The 15,789-nt window shown below is 41.9% G+C and overlaps 1 protein-coding gene across 3 annotated transcripts in view; it reads right to left on the bottom strand.

The window, feature by feature from the left end:
* SEMA3A (semaphorin 3A) overlaps window positions 1-15,789 on the bottom strand; it is a 341,628-nt gene that overhangs the window by 163,953 nt on the left and 161,886 nt on the right. Inside the window, exons 1-2 of one of the 3 annotated variants that reach the window (XM_049814321.1) lie at window positions 7,232-7,264; window positions 6,323-6,520 (exon numbers count right to left, since the gene is read on the bottom strand). In XM_049814321.1, coding sequence (XP_049670278.1) covers window positions 6,323-6,434 — 112 coding nt within the window. In that variant the 5' untranslated portion in view covers window positions 6,435-6,520; window positions 7,232-7,264. Of the gene's footprint in view, window positions 1-6,322; window positions 6,521-6,707; window positions 6,827-7,231; window positions 7,265-15,789 lie in introns of those variants that run through there. The other 2 variants (XM_049814322.1, XM_049814320.1) reach the window with 2 other exon arrangements.

Raw genomic sequence — 15,789 nt, 5'->3', positions numbered from 1 at the left:
GGATTTGTTTTCTTCTCAGTCACTTAGCCACTGCCTCAGGTGAAGGTGTGATTTCGCTTCAGAGTGCACTAGGGTCAAATCAGGCTCCCGCTGATGTAGAAAATGTGCAAAATATTGGAGCAACTTTGTATTGCTTGTGCTTCCATTGCAATGTTCCAGGTAGGCACATGAGACAAAAAGCCCGTGGGCCAGAGGAAGTAAATAAAAAAGATGTCTTTCTAATAGCAGCTGTGGGAATTAAAGGCCGCATGCAGAACCAGTGATTAGGCAAACCAAAATCATATTAAAAGGATCAGAGTATAGCAATGCATTAAATAAAAACTGAAAAAGACTTCCAAGCAAAAAGAAAGAGTTAAAAACACAAATCATTTAGTGGTTTCCTCTCAGATGGAACTCCATGTAAATGCTTTCTGTACATACAGAGGTACCACACACAGGAGAGATTATCATAAATAATCCATTTACATTGTAGCAACCTGCAAAGACTGGGTTTCTTATTTTAAATATTGTTTTGCTTAACCTTATGGAATAAATACACACCTGAATAAACCCTAAGCAAACAGGTAGGTACTTCAGTCCTGATCAAAATCTTCCAGCACTGAAGTAAATTTTAAGGCAGACTTCACATATCAGTAGATTCCCTGAGCTCAGTGAAACTACAGATGTTTAAATTCCTCACTAGGTCAGTCAGAGTTTTAAAGACGCTGTAACAAATAGTAAAAGTAAACGCTTCACACCTTGTCCACAGCAAAAGAGCAGAGTTTCCACTGCTGTCAATACGGCACCTTCCATGAATAATTCAGTCATTTGCAAACCATACAGCACAAATAATTATAGAGAACTCCAGCTTCTCAGAAAAGGGAGCCTCTGTAATTCAGAAACCACTTTTTCCACTGGAATTAAATGGGAAAGTTGGAAACACAAAATGAAAATGTTGGGCTAGGTTTTCACCCTCCTTGTTCCAATTACACTGCCTGTCTCAGGCCCTAATTAGCTAGCTGAAAATTTCCCTATATAGGCAAGATCTGTGCTTAGGCACTTCCTTCATCAGCTTCTCCCTCCTGTCAGCCTGTGGGGCACGTCAGAGGCAGGCAGCGTAGTCCTACCATCTCCCCTGACAGTTCTCAGGTCTCGTTGAAGACCCCACTCAACCAATGTTAGAAAGCCCAACACACAGATCTCCTCTGAAAGGCTCATCCTTTGGGGGCACAAGAAAGGCTGAAGAGGCTGTGGCTGCATCTGACATCTTCACTGCCTCCCAGCCTCCTGCACCGACTGAACGGTGAGGTCCGAGAGTGCCGGAGCCGTGCAGAAATGCCGTCAGGAACGGTGGAAGCTGAAGAGTGCCACAAACCCGTGCCTAGACGGCAAACATTACCAGTTTGCCTTCTTTCGCAGTCTTCTTCCTAAGCCTGGGCTGCCCTTCTCTCCTTTTCAGGCACGCTAGAGAGGCTTTTCCCTCACACAGTACTCTTACAAGATAGTTTAAGCAAAAGTTTTTTTAAGCAGATACCTTGAAATCTGAGACAAACTGTAATACTTGTCCCAACTCAAGAGAGACAGGCTCCCTTGCCAATATTTCTCTCCCCATTTCCTTCTCCCACTTTGTCCTGCTTTCCCAATATTTGTGGACGTATTGAATTGTGAGTTATAGAGTTTGATGGAAAGGAAAAACCACAATCAAACCCACCGGCAGGTCACCAACGACAACCAGACTGGGTCAACAAACTACAAACCAGGTATCATATTTACACTACCATACATACAGGTAATTCAGTGCAGTGTCATTCCTCCCTCATCATGGTGTGTTGGACAGATTGAAACGGACAGAAATTTTGCCGTTGCTTTCGCTAGGGCCAGGACTCCATCAGTATAAAAATACATCCTATAAAATTGTAAACCAACTGCACATCAAAGATGGAGTAGTTCTCACTATCACTGCAACTTTAAACAAGACACTTATTTTTAATACGGCTTGAATTGGAGCCAGGGAGTAATAGAGCTAAATCTGTGTGCAATGCTTTTCCAGTTACTTATTCTCAAGTAATATGTATCCAATTGAGCAACAATAACAAAGGAGAACCACACATGTACTCTTACAAAACATACTTACAGCATTTAGTAATTTTCAATAGACAAATAGGACGCGACAGATGGATTTGAGAAAGTTGGGTTCACAAGATTTACTCATTGGGGTTGCCTTAGAAAAAAAATCTGTAAATCAAGGAATCATTAATGGAAACTCTCTCTTTCTTTGGGCTTACATGTTTATATTCAAAGGTTACTGTAGCTGGTTCCATCTCTGTTTGTGCCGTTACCTCCCTACAGAGGACAGCAAAAGAAAATAGGAAACAATAAACGGTACAAGAAATCCATCTGGAGTTAAGACTATATTTATTGTTTTAAACTTTGCACACTCAACTTGATCACCATCTTTCTGAGAACTATGTGCTCAAGAGAAGTTTCCTCAACAGAATCTGTGACCTAGTGACACAACACAGAGACTTACCACTGACACCAAAACTGAAGCCAATGAGATTAAAAAAAAAAAACACCAAAGAACCAAAAAAACAACAACAACAACAAAAAAAAAAAACCCAACAACAACAACAACAACAACAAAATCCCCTACATTCTTTAAGGAAAGATTCCTTTACTTCCGGCATATCAACAATGGCATTTCTTGTTAGTTTACAAAAAGGACACAAAGTCTTTGAAGGACACAAAAAGAGGAGCTCAGAGGTTGACAGTCTCAACTGAGCTTTCAGATTTATAGCTGGTTTTACCACATTTAGGCTATGATCCAGAACTTACTGACTTCAATGAACTTTGGATCAGGCCTTTAATCATATTAATTCCCTTTGACTGAAATAAGAAGATAAATATCATCTGTGCAAAACCTTTCCAATCCATGCACTAAGATGAAAATGCTTGGAAACGTTAAAATGCACGGAGCAAAACTCTGATGCTACTGAACAGGAGTTTCACCACAGATTTCAGCTGGACAAGGATTTCCCTAGTGCTCTCCTCAAATTTCCTTCCTTTAATATGCCACCAAAATCAAGGTGATATAAACCAAATAACCAGAACTCTGTTTTACAATAAACAGAAAGAACGTTTTCAGCCTGCAGATGTGGCCTTAATATATGCATTTATACACTTTCTTTTCCTCTTCCTATCCGTAACATGCCCCGTAGGATGCTTCTAATCTTCTGCCAGACTGAGTGACAAGAAGTTAAGAGGAAGCAAGAATAGCAGTTCACCGCAACTTCTGTCCAGCAACCTGGGAAATGGCAGAGCTAATACTGGACCTTTGAAAACAAGTGACCATAGGAAATCAAGGTTGGCAGGGATTTAACCCTTCATGACTCATTTTGCTAACTTTTAAAGCAAACGCCTAAGCTTTTTAACCGTGTTTGACATCTAATTAGTTGAGAAAAACAAGAAGTTAAAATACATCCTTGCTTTTCTTTTGAAATAAAGCACTGACAATTAGCTCCAAGCTATTTGTTTAGGCAAAAAAAAACAAGCATGCATGTTAACAGAAAGCACAATGACAGTCACTGAAAAAAGAAGTCACTTGGGTCATTCTTTTCACCCTGCATATTTATTTGCAATATCGTAAGTTTATTTTACTCAACCACAGCTCTTCATGGAGAGGCAGAATGGGTAAGTAACTGGGTAGCTTCTTTTCCTAGCACTTGCAAGCAGTTTGAACAGAGGTGAATCATACAGCAGTGAGGTATACGGTGAGAGACACATATTAGCATGTGAGGTATTCAGTCAGTGCCTAAAAGACATCTTTTCAATACCCACAGCTCTTAAAGCCGTTCCTACGCAAGGTGTTAACATTGATCTGTGCATAGAATACTGTGCTGGAAGCAAAATTTGTCTGGAAAGGCACCACCTGATAAGGCTTAGTTTTCCCTGACTAATAATGACATCCCCACACTTAGGGATCAATGCAAGCAGCACAGGCAACACGCTCCTCTTGACCTGGCCAAGCATTTACACCGGTACTTAACATTAAGCACGTGAGTAGTCTGATCTGATTTTTAGGGTTACACATGTTTTAAGTCAAATATGTGATTAAGTATGCTTATGAATCAAAGGCCAGAGTGTGAATTCCTGTAGGTCTTCAGACTTCAACTTGCTTTGAATCAACTATGCATTTACTTTCTTCACTAGATAGGAAATAGGGCTGCCTGGCATTTGAACTCATTTTCTTTTTACAAGGATCAGCCAATTATAAAAACAGTTTCAATGTTCCTTTCAGTTTCCTGTTTTGCTCATATAGGATTCACTGTATATTAAAATTTGATGTCTGATGTATTTAAAAAATGAAAATGAGAGACCCTTGCTCCCAGCAAGAGCAGAACTGGAAAACAACCAATCAGCAGAGTAGCAAAATGTTGCTAAACTGTATAGGGATACAGTACCAGCGGGGTCAAAAAAAACAGAAAACAACCAAAAAAAAAAAAAAAAAAAAAAAAAGAAAAAAAGAAAATGACTATCAGTCAGATATGGCCATCCTTTGAAATTAGTTTCTGTGAATTTAGTCAGTATGAGCAGGGGTAGCAGACTTGAGCCATCAATAAACTTTAAAAGGGTGAAAAAAAATAAACAATCATTAATTAGCCATTAAACCCCTTTACAGGATATTTTTATAGCATTTATGCTTCTATATACTAATCTGAGTTTCAGTATGATTGTAAAAGTTTGGAAGCAACTAAGAGGTTTTTAATGAGTTTTTTGACATACAACATGTAGTCAAGGTAGAAGCTTTCTTCAGGCTCCATTATTCAAAATAATCAATTTTGTGTTACAGGCAAGTGTCTTTTCTTATGAAAAGCAAATGAACAGATTCTGAACACCTTAAACTGTTCTTTTCATACATATCTTTTCAAGTTTAAACACACACAAATATGCATATATGTGCTCTTTAATAAAACCCTGCACACGCATTTATTTCATACAGTGCATCCAAGTTTTGCAGGTGTTTAATTTTTGTTTTTCATCTGGAGTGCGAAAATGACGTCTGCCTTGTATCAGAGAGGACTCTTCCCCCTCTCGTTTGCAGCACGAGAAAGATGAAGAAAATTGGAAAACGTATTTCTACTGGCAAGAGATGTATTGACACTCTACTGTAAACTGAGATTGACATCTATGACCAGGCATGCACACGCATGTTCCCTCTTTTTCCCACTGTAGGAGCAGCGTGTTACTTTTCCTCCCTTCTTTCAGAACCGTAGCTGCTGCTCCTTCTCTCAACCTTTAATAACCTGAGAATTACGAGAAGGCAGCTCTTCAGAGAGACATGTGCATACGCATAGATGTATGGATCTCCCTTCCCAGAATATACTCCAGAGCTGCTACATTTCAAACTTCTTTCCCAGTTGCACCTCCTCTAGATTCGGTGAATGCTTCTGAAAATGTACTCAGAGAGGAACTATGCTGATAAAGAAAAGACTCTGCCTACTTCAGAGTCTTCCTTTAGTACCGGCAGTATTATACAAAAGTTAATTGCTGACAATTGCAGCGTGCGTGGCATTGCACAATTTCAAACGTAAACGTAATCTCACGGCTCTTTCTTCAGTTACACCTTCCCTGGGATCTCTAATGAAATACATCAGACTACGTCAAAAACAACGCCAGTTCGAATAAACTGCACCGCATTAAACAGCCACGGGCAGTATTTTCTAGTGCATAACAGCCTTTTTCCTCCTTTTCTGGACTGATCTGTTCCTTTCAGTTTATAGTTCCTTGGCAAACCCACCATCTACTGCTTATGTGAGGCATCTGATTGTCAGATTTGTACGAACTGAATATTCATGACTTGAAAATTAACCACTTCATGCCTAAAAAAAGAAAGAAAATATAAACCTTCGCCTATGCCATGCCGTTTGAAACGGGTCTGGTACCGTGGCTGCACCGCATGCCCAGCCCGGGAGAGATTCGCTGGGTGGCCAAGCACGTCTCATCGTTTTAAAGTCCGGTGAAATAGCACCAGACTGCAAGAAAAAAAAATAAAAAAATAAAAAAAAATAAAAAAAATCCTCTTCCACGGCTCAGCACGATCCGGAGTCCTCGTCTGCAAACGCAACTAACTCTTCTTTGTCTGCGTTTACACTGCGTGGTACCGACCGTAGCCCGGAGCGGCTCGTTAAGAGTCTTTCCAGCGATTTCTCCCAAAGCCAGTTTCCCCCGCTGGACGGACGATGAGGGAAGCCCGGGAGGACGGGGGGGAGCGGGGGGGAGCGGCGGGGCGAGGAGGAGAAGCTTTGGAGGAAACCCGAGAATAAGAGAAGAACAACAGACTTACCTTTGTAGGATAATTTGAGCCTCGGCACGTTATTCTTCACATGCTGGCAGTTCACTCTTCCTGCTAGTAATACTCCCAAGGAAAGCAAGGCAATCCCCCTGAGCCAGCCCATGCTGCGGCAGCCACTGTAGGGTCCCTGCGAGCCGGAGCCGCGGCGCTCCCCGTCCTGCCGGGCGCCGCCGGGGAACTTCAGGCAACCTGGGGAGCGGAGGTAACAGGTGATGGGGGTGGGCTCCGCGCCCCGCCGCGCCCCGCCGCGCCCCGCCGCCGCCGCCGCCGCCAGCCGCCGCCGCCAGCCGCCCCGGCTCTCTCTCCCCCCCCCACCCCCCCCCACCCCGCCTCGCCGCCGCTGCCGCCGGGGCAACTTCAAGCCCCTCTCACGCACACGCCGCGGGCCGGAAAGGGAGGCAGCCCCCGGGCGCGAGTGGCGGGCGGGCGGGGGGGCGGCATGATGCGGGAGGCGGCGGCGGCGGCGGCGGCGGCGGCGGGCGGGCGGCGGCGCGGGCCGGGGGCAGGGGCAGGGGCCGGGGCCGGGGAAGGGGCAGGGGCCGGGCCGGGGCCGGCCGGCGCCCCGCTCCCCGCGCGGCGGGCGGGTCCCGGGCGGCAGGGGCGGGCGCGGCGCGGCGGCAGCCCCGCGCTCCCCGCGCACATGGAGGCACGGGGGGACACCGGTTCTCCCCCGCGCTCCCGAGAGCGGCTGACAATGGGAGCGCAGGGAAGAAAGCTCGGCGAGCCCCGTGTCCCCCCCCCCCCCGCCCCGTCGTCCTACCCCCCCGCGCCCCCCTTCCCTTCCCCTGCTGTCACAGCACACATGCAAAAAGAAAAAGGAAAAAAAAAAAAAAAAAAAAAAAAAGAAAAAGAGAAAAAAAGAAACACATCGCGGCAGAGATGAGAGGAGGGAACAGAAACCTCCACCGAGCTTGGGAGAGGCACGGAGCTATCAGTTTCACGAGCTATTTTATGTCGTGGTCCAGGTTGTCGGGTTTGGGTCTTTTTGTTGGTTCTGGCGGGGGGGGGTTCCTTCTTTTTTTGGTTTTTTTGGAATTTCATTTTACGGTTCTAATTAAAAGATGCACGTCCCCCTTTAAAAACCACAACAGCACAACACAACCCACAACGCTGCTACCCACGTAAATAACATCTCCTGCCCATAACGTAATCCTCTTCGGGCTGCTCCCGCGTACAAACAAGTAACAAAGTCCTCCACCGGCAGAACTTCACCGCTGAAGCTTTTAAAGCCTTGTTAGGGAAGGCTGCTCTAACCCTCCCGCCCTCCCCACCTCCCGCGCTACTCCAATCCAGCGAAAGACATTCCCAGTAAAGCCCACTTCAACAATCAGTTCAAGACATGTACAGGTCTAGAGGGGCTTATAAATTACACCGCCGTGTTCTCTGAAGTGTTCTTGTAAGTTAAAGACCTTCCAAGCCTTCCAGTTTCTAGGACTGTGTGATTATTATAATCTTCTATTTTTATGCAGTGAAACTAGGTAATGATTTTTGTTTGTTTGTTTAAACAAAAGGACATACAAAATCCCCACAGGTCTTCCAAATGGTGAGGAGCTGTAAATACAAACACATAAGCAAACTTAAGTTCTCCCCTCCCACACAGCTGAGCAAGCCCCTTCTAGTGAGTGATGGTTTATTAAATTTTCCATGCTGTGCTGAATATCAATTTAATGCGCATTTTGGAATGTAATGTCTTATACAGATATCTGCCCTCTATTACATTCCTAATACAATATTGACAGAAACACTGGCGATTGACCTTTACAAAACATTGGCATCATCAAAGAAGCGTGATGACCCCTCTTTATTTTGTTCTATACTCTTCTAGAAAAGAGAGTCTCCGAGTGCTTCATGGTGACAGAGGCTACGGTGTTTCAGTGAGATCTCTTCCTTCCCTTCACCATTATTTACTGCTGGTTAAAAACCAGTTATCTAGTCCCGCCGATGGTGACCACGCTACACTCTCTATTTTACAGAACACAGCACCTCTTTTCTGTGTTCAGACCTAGCTACTAAACCAGCATCTAGGAAACAGTCTTAACTTTGAAACTGAAGTTCATAGTTGAAAATGCGGGTGTCAGTATGGTTCTAATTAAAAAGTAAAGACTCATGCAGAACAGGACTTGGTGCTATGGTAAAGCAAGGGCTAAAATTCTGTCATTGCTGCTTTCATTGCTTAATATTCACACACCAGTGGAAAAGAAGGGGCTTTTCCTCTCTCCTCTTTAACAAATTCTTCTGCTTCCTGAGCTTAATTCATTAATTCTGTGGCATTGTATCTGCCAGATTCAGCAATTCTATTGATCAGCGGCATTGTTAAGAAAATAAAATCCAAAAATAATGTTGCTTTTGGTCATTCCCACACTTGTTATCCTGAGCATTTTCATGCTCCAGGCAGTGGATTAGAGCTCCAAAATGACAAGAGACGCCTGTCTGTTTTCCATGGATTACTTGCTACAGACATTCACTCTGCAAAGGAATTCATGTCACTTTGAGATTATTTGGAGAATTGGCCTAATGAATTATCCTTTTGTATTGAGCAAACAATTAGAAACAAAACACAAAAGATTCACCATATTCAGGACTTTATAAAGCACATCATTTTACAATGATGTTGTTACACTCAATTTACTTCTAGTTGCATAAAGAAGGCACAACTACTTTTTTTTTTTTTTTTTCTTATAAGGGAAAAAAAGAGTGCACAGCTAAAACTCTATCTTTCTCATGTGGAATGAATGTGTAACACTCCAGACTATTTTACAGCAACCAAATAAACAAATCACGGTCCCCAGTCAATATATATTTTGCCCAGAAAACAGATGGATTAGATACAACGAGTACTAACTTATCCAAGATCGCATCTGAGAGATGAAATACAGCATCATTTTAGGAGAGATGAGAGATACTTTTTGCATCCTTCATGTGAGAGACCACTCACATTTCGCCTTGCTCTGTGGGATGTGCCAGTCCAAAGACAGAGAGGAGGGTAAAAACTCATCCTGTGGGTCGTCCTCCTGCTATTTAGCGCTAAGTAGTGCTAATCAGCTAGTCAGTATAGCGTATGCTACACCCCCTTATAAGGAGAGGGGCAATGGCAGCACTTCAGTGGTGCTTGAAGAGGCTTTATATCTCAAAGACACCCATTGCCATATGTTGCTTCTGCCAAGGCGAAACTGGGCTCTGCTTAGAAGGAATGATTTGGCCAACGCTCCTACAGCAAGTGCCAGAAACGTCAACTCTGGGAATTTAGGGTGGGCAACAACTCACTTTCAAATGACAATCTATTCACCTTTTTTTCTTTGGTCTTTTGAAAGTGATCTAGCAGCTGAGTTCAGAGAGAAGGGAAAAGTAAAATCCAAACTTTCCTCAGTTCTTCAAATAATACCCTTCTCCTCTGAAGAAAAGAAGACCACAGTTATTAGCTTAATTAATTCTTCCATTATTGCTCAGCAAGTTCAAAAGGAGTAACAGTTCTTCTGCATCATTTCCCCTATTTGTTGCAGATTTTATTTTTATTTTCTGTAATGGCATTTATATGACATTCTATATAGTGTTTTATGTCTCAAAACACAGATAGGCACTTGTGGGCTCTGTTTCACATTTCTGGTCTCATGCTGTGTGGCATTATGATCTGGAGGTTTTAATACCACCTTTCAATATGTGCAGCAACTTTACATTGATAGATCCTACAAAAAGGTATACTTGGACGTGTCTGGGCTTTCGCTGTTGACCATCCATGCAGAATTACTCTTTCAATCCCTTACAAGTTGGCATCGTTTGGTGCTTCTCATTACTCAGAAATAGTATTACTTGACTCATGATTACTTTAAACTGTCTTGCTGCTGCTGTGATTTTTATACTTAGAAGCTCTTGAAAGCTTAACTGCTCTAAGAAAGTCTTTAGTGTGCTTTAAAAATGTACTTACGTTTTCAGAATCATTTCCTGTGTTTTAGATGAGTCATTACTTGTTTATATTGATGTGATCAGGTCCTTCTCACAACTATGCAGGAATTACCAGAATCCATTTCTGATATGCAGTACCAATCCAGTAATTTTTGAGGGAAAGATTTCTTGGGTTGAGTGTGCAATTTCTGGTTAAAGTCAGAGAAAAAACCACCTCTCAGTCTGTACCTGATTGCTAAAAACCTCCCTAGAGAACACACTCCTGTAGGAAAAGTGAAATCTTAACTTGGATAAACTCCCTGCTATTTTCTTCCATAGCAGATGAGTTGCTTGATAAGCAGAATATTTACAATTCTGCAAAGGGTCCCTTTGAAATTGCTCCAGTTGTATACATAATGATACTTGTAACACACTTTAGAATAACTGAATAATTATTGGCCCGAAAGCAGGCTCAGTCTAGAGCCCAATTATAAGTGCATTTGTCATGTGATGTGTGAGAGACTCAGGATGCAATTTCACAACATACTGACTTCAGAAGCAAAATCTCATTTCAGATTATCCAGACTCCATCTCCTTCATTATGCTTTTATGTCATGGACCACCACTCTCTCATTTGGGACAAAACAAACTTTTTGTGGGGACATACTAGAAGCACAGTGAAAAAGAATGCTTAAAAATAATCCTTGTGGGCATATGAAAGGGGTTGTTTTTCACACAGATGCAGTGCATGCCCCAGCCAATGGAGTAGAAAGAGTTGTGAACTGGCATTGGGGAAAGGCAGCAATGCAAAGGCACTTCGGATGTTCGCCTCACTTCTGAAGGCAACATGTCATGAAGCTCTATCTCTAGGTTCAAGTCCTTTGCCTATATCAGACAGGAATCTAAACCTGGAATCTATTTGACACAGAGCTAAATGCTGACACAGTTGTTCTTCTCTTTTTCTTATGGAAGAACGAAAAAGAAAGAAACCTCTAAAAGGCCTACACGGTGAGGAAAAATGCTTCTGATATCCTGACCTGCTGAACTGGACATCAGTTATTATTTTTACAGTGTTGACGATTATCACATTAGCTCAAGAGGTTATAAATAGCTGCTTCCACCTGGATTTTAAAGGATTTAAAATTCTGTAAAGTGGCACTTTTTAAGTTCTGAAGCAATCACAGGGCAAAGTTACTTAAAAATGCATCAGCGAAAAGGGAGTTGAAGGTGTAGAGTTTAACATTTTATCAAGCCGGAGTTGCCAAAATCACAGGCTTGCATCTAGATCTGGAAATATTCTTGCTGTTGGAAGTCTAGACATGTCTTTCACCAGCGCTCCCTTGGGCTATGTTGCATTTGGTAGCCTTATTCAAATCTCCTGAATCTACATAAAACCGTAACATTTCTTATTATTGCATGTGATTGGGTTGCTAACCACACCAGTTAGTATCTGCGTTCTCTCAATAACACTGCATCTTACCATCTTTTCACAAGCAACTTTTCCTTCATTTCTCAGGACTAATGAGACTGTACTATATGTGATGCTTGTACTTTTGGCAGCATAATGGGATCTGTATCAGTATGATGTGTTTTATTCACAATGCTTTCAGGTCTATTAAACACCTCATCAAATTCTTCAAAAATATTCTTTGCATCCTGTTCTGTAGACAGGTTATATGCCTGTCTGAACAGCAGCATTTTCAGATTGCTCCTCAAACCTAAACAAACCTTTTCTATTCCCTTGGCCTCTGCTGCCTGATGTTCATCTCATATGCAAATATATGGCAACTGTGATACCCAGAGCCATGGTAAGAAACCCACCTTAATAGCTCAGTGCCAGGCATGTGACTTTAATAAGAGTTACGAAAAGCTTATTTTCCCCAACTTCTGGTATGGGTCAGTAGCTTCTGTTTCCAATGGATTAGCTCTGGGGTACTCATCCAAATTGAACAAAACTTCCAAGTCTATTAACTTTCAAGTACAGAGACTTCCGTCCCTCTGATTGCTTATGTTTATTGGCTGTTGGGCCTTCATTGAGGAAATCCTGGCAAGGACATATGTTTTTTTATAGGAGATGAGGGAAATGCAAAGAAATATTTGATGTTCTAATTCTTCAGAGAAAAGCCAATTTAAGAAAAATCATTATAAAAGGGAAAACAAAGCAACAGCAGCCATGAAACTCTTGGCTCCTTAAATCCTATTCCAGGCCTGATGTGTTGAACTTTGTCGAGGGAAGTCTAATCAAACTGGAAGGTCTCCTCCCAAACGACTGGCTCCAGAGTGACTTGCTCCTCTAACCCAACAGCTTTAATGGTTGGTGGATCTCTGAAAAGAGAGACAATGAACCAGTCCTGTCCTTTTCCCTACTGCTGGCTGAAAAGCCAGCTTGCAAGGTGTATTACACACAAATGCATTACAGACTCAGTTACTTTGGCATTCAAATCCAATTTTGGCTTTTATCACCCACATTTTTTCAAAATTGGAACAACTGATTATACATAAAATATTTTCCTGCATAAAACCCAGGGAACTGCTACAGCTCAGAAAAATAAGATATCGATCAATATCAAAATATAGTTTTCAGGATTTCCTACTTGTCTTTGAAAGTCCCCTTATGTTCTGATTTGCATCTTTAGACCCCTGTATACCTTTCAAGGTCTGATCCTAAAGGATTTGCTCAGGGCCTCACACTAAGAAGTTAACATGACAAGAAATTGATCTTGCATTTCTCATGTACTACGCCAACAGTCACATCCTTACCTCTTCATTTGTCATAGTACACAAGTCACTCCTGTCAGCCCTAAAAGTCCCTCCTTATCACTCCGTATACAGAAAATCCCCAGTTCTATTGTATCTGGGATCCATCATGGCCAACCTTTTGGCCCTATGTAATTTTGCTTAGTAACCTCTACTGCCAACTGTCAAAGACTTGAAAGACACAACACTATCTTGTGTGCCACCCATTCATCACAGGCTTTTAAATAGTCCAGGTGAATTGCAGCAAACCACAAACCGAAAGCGTATGCAACATCTGCTATGATCAGGTTTTTTTCTGGACTTTTCTTCTTCTCCCTCTATTTTTTTTTCTTCTTGTGCTGAGTGGTTCATTAGTATATGACAAAGATGTGAGACCAACAAAACCGTAACCACCGGCTGTCATCTTCATACATCTGCCCTATTTGACTTTCTAGACTGAAAAACTTTTTAATGAGGATGTTTCTTTCACAGACAAATTACACATCTGATTCTGTTGAACAGAGTATGTGGGTGCAAATCGTCTTTGGAAGATCAAACAATATCACACAAAATGTAGGGGCTAAAGAGTCAGTTTATGGCTTCTGATGCCAAAACTGATAGCTATTTAATCACTACCCAGACAGGCTGTGGAAACCAGGAATGGTAGGTAAACTGTGATAGCTTAGGAAAACTTAGTTGAACTTTCAATAATCTGACCTCTATGAATGCTTTTAGAGTCAGCAATATGTATAAGTGTGTGCTAGAAGAGGAGGGGGGGAATTCAAAGAAAAACAACCTCTAAGAAAGCATTAACTAACTCTCTCTTTCCCTCTCTGAATCCCCAGTGAATAGGGATTTCAGCAGGGGAGGGGAACTTTATCCCTTCTCTGGATTGAATTTGTAACTATTTCAGAAAAGCTTTCCACTACATTATTTTCCTATTTGTTTCTCTGACATCAGAGTTCATGATATTTTAGGCAGGTAAATATAGACACAGGAAAGAAAGATTCCTTCTGTCTCCTGAAGTGTTGAAATCCGAAACAAAGTTAGGATGGAGCTAAACCAGTTAGTCACATAAATCTTGTCTGTGGAAATTCAAACGTAGCTTGAACACTTGCACACACATACACCACTAGAGCAATTCTCTAGGAAAATAACTGAAAACCCAACTTGTTTTCTGTCTCTCAGGCATTCTACAAATACTTCAAATACTTTGCTACTTTGACATTTGTATGTGCATACAGAGAGCATAACTACAAAGAGCATCAGGTAATAAAACACACATCCCTGACTCTATAATGAGTTTTTTGCACCAGCACTTGAGCGTGGTGAAAGTGCAGTCAAACCTAAGTCTGAACAGTTGCAGTCCATCTTCCCTCTTTTCTCTCCAAGCAGGGCATGAAGCTGCAGTTTCAGTGTTTAGAGCTCCCTGGAGCATCTCACCACGTGACTGAGGACTAACGGCGGTGGTAAAGGTGGTAAAAGTGGTAAAGGAAACATATGGCCAGATGTGGGGAGGAGCACTGCACCACAGCAGCCTGACACCCTGTTGGAGATCATATGATAATGCAGATCTACCGACACTGTATAACATCTTTCTGCTATCACAGAGCCTGCCCGGTTCCCTGTACCTGAGAAGGAAAGACAAAGATGCTGGTACTGCCAGTAAATATTTCCCACGACAATAGAAATTCTTAATTCTGGATGAGAATTAGCTACTTAGCAACACCTTAGTGACTTGTGATCAGACTAGGAAGGAAAAATTTCGTGTATTAATAAGCCAGCTATTCTGTACATGCAAAATAGTGTAATTAAAGCATATTTTATGTCATATAAAAATAGTAATGGAAAAAGACTGGACTCATACATGCACACTGTGTATCTATCTATCTACATGCACACATAGAGACAATACACGTTGTATATGGATAGTATAACACAAAATTAGCATAATTAGCCATCTTCATTTTCCCTGGCATTTCACAATATCTCACAGATGGTTCCCTCAGGTTTTCTTTTTTGTTGTTGTTGTTTCTTTCTGTTTAAAGCTTATATGCATCATGTACTGGTTTCATGAATGTCTCAGCCAAATTCCAGGGTATTTCTTAAAGCTTTACATAACAATATTATAAACTATATATGTCTATGAAGGTTGCTTTTCTTCTTTCTTTTTTTTTCCTTCTTTTTTTTTCATGTTTGTCTCTACCTTCAAGTGAAACAGAACAAGAATATGTTCATAAAGACAAAAATTCCATTGTTTATACTGATCAGCAGAGACTAGGCAGTGAGGGGGAAAAAACGAGGCATCTGTTGAATACAAATGAAGACAGCAGGTTGGTGTGTGAGTACTTAGGTTCTGAAGCTACTTGTCATTTGCTTCCCCCCCCCCCCCCCCCCCCCCCGCCCCGGGACAAAGTTACGGAAAACAGGGTGACTTCAGGAAGGTGACTGTACATGAAATTGAGAAAGCTGAGGCACTCAAGCCAAGTCTTTACCCATTTGAAGCAGTGTTCCACCTCAGACCTAAGTTTACCAATGACAATTTTGTTCTAAACAGTCCCTTTTAGCTGTTAAAGAGCTTGAAACTCCTTGCGTGATGTTGCTAACGACAGGGAACAGTGTGCTGAAGCCTAGAATTAGTGTCCTTAAAGGGTTTATTATGATGGCAAAACCAACTGTTCGGAAAGGTCCCTTGTGCCCAAAAGGTCTATATTGTGCTTCAGCAGAGGGGGTTTTCACAATAAATTGTGAAAATTGGAAGGAGAAGAAGAGGAAAAAACCAGCACCCCAGACTTCAAACAAATCTTGCTCTCCATTTTTCTTCCAAAGTGTTGAACGATACA

The sequence above is a fragment of the Accipiter gentilis genome, chromosome 11 (genome assembly GCF_929443795.1).
Source record: "Accipiter gentilis chromosome 11, bAccGen1.1, whole genome shotgun sequence".
Taxonomy (NCBI): domain Eukaryota; kingdom Metazoa; phylum Chordata; class Aves; order Accipitriformes; family Accipitridae; genus Astur; species Astur gentilis.
The sequence above is the reverse complement of the archived record's forward strand: the minus strand, read 5'-3'. Positions and strand labels throughout refer to the sequence as shown.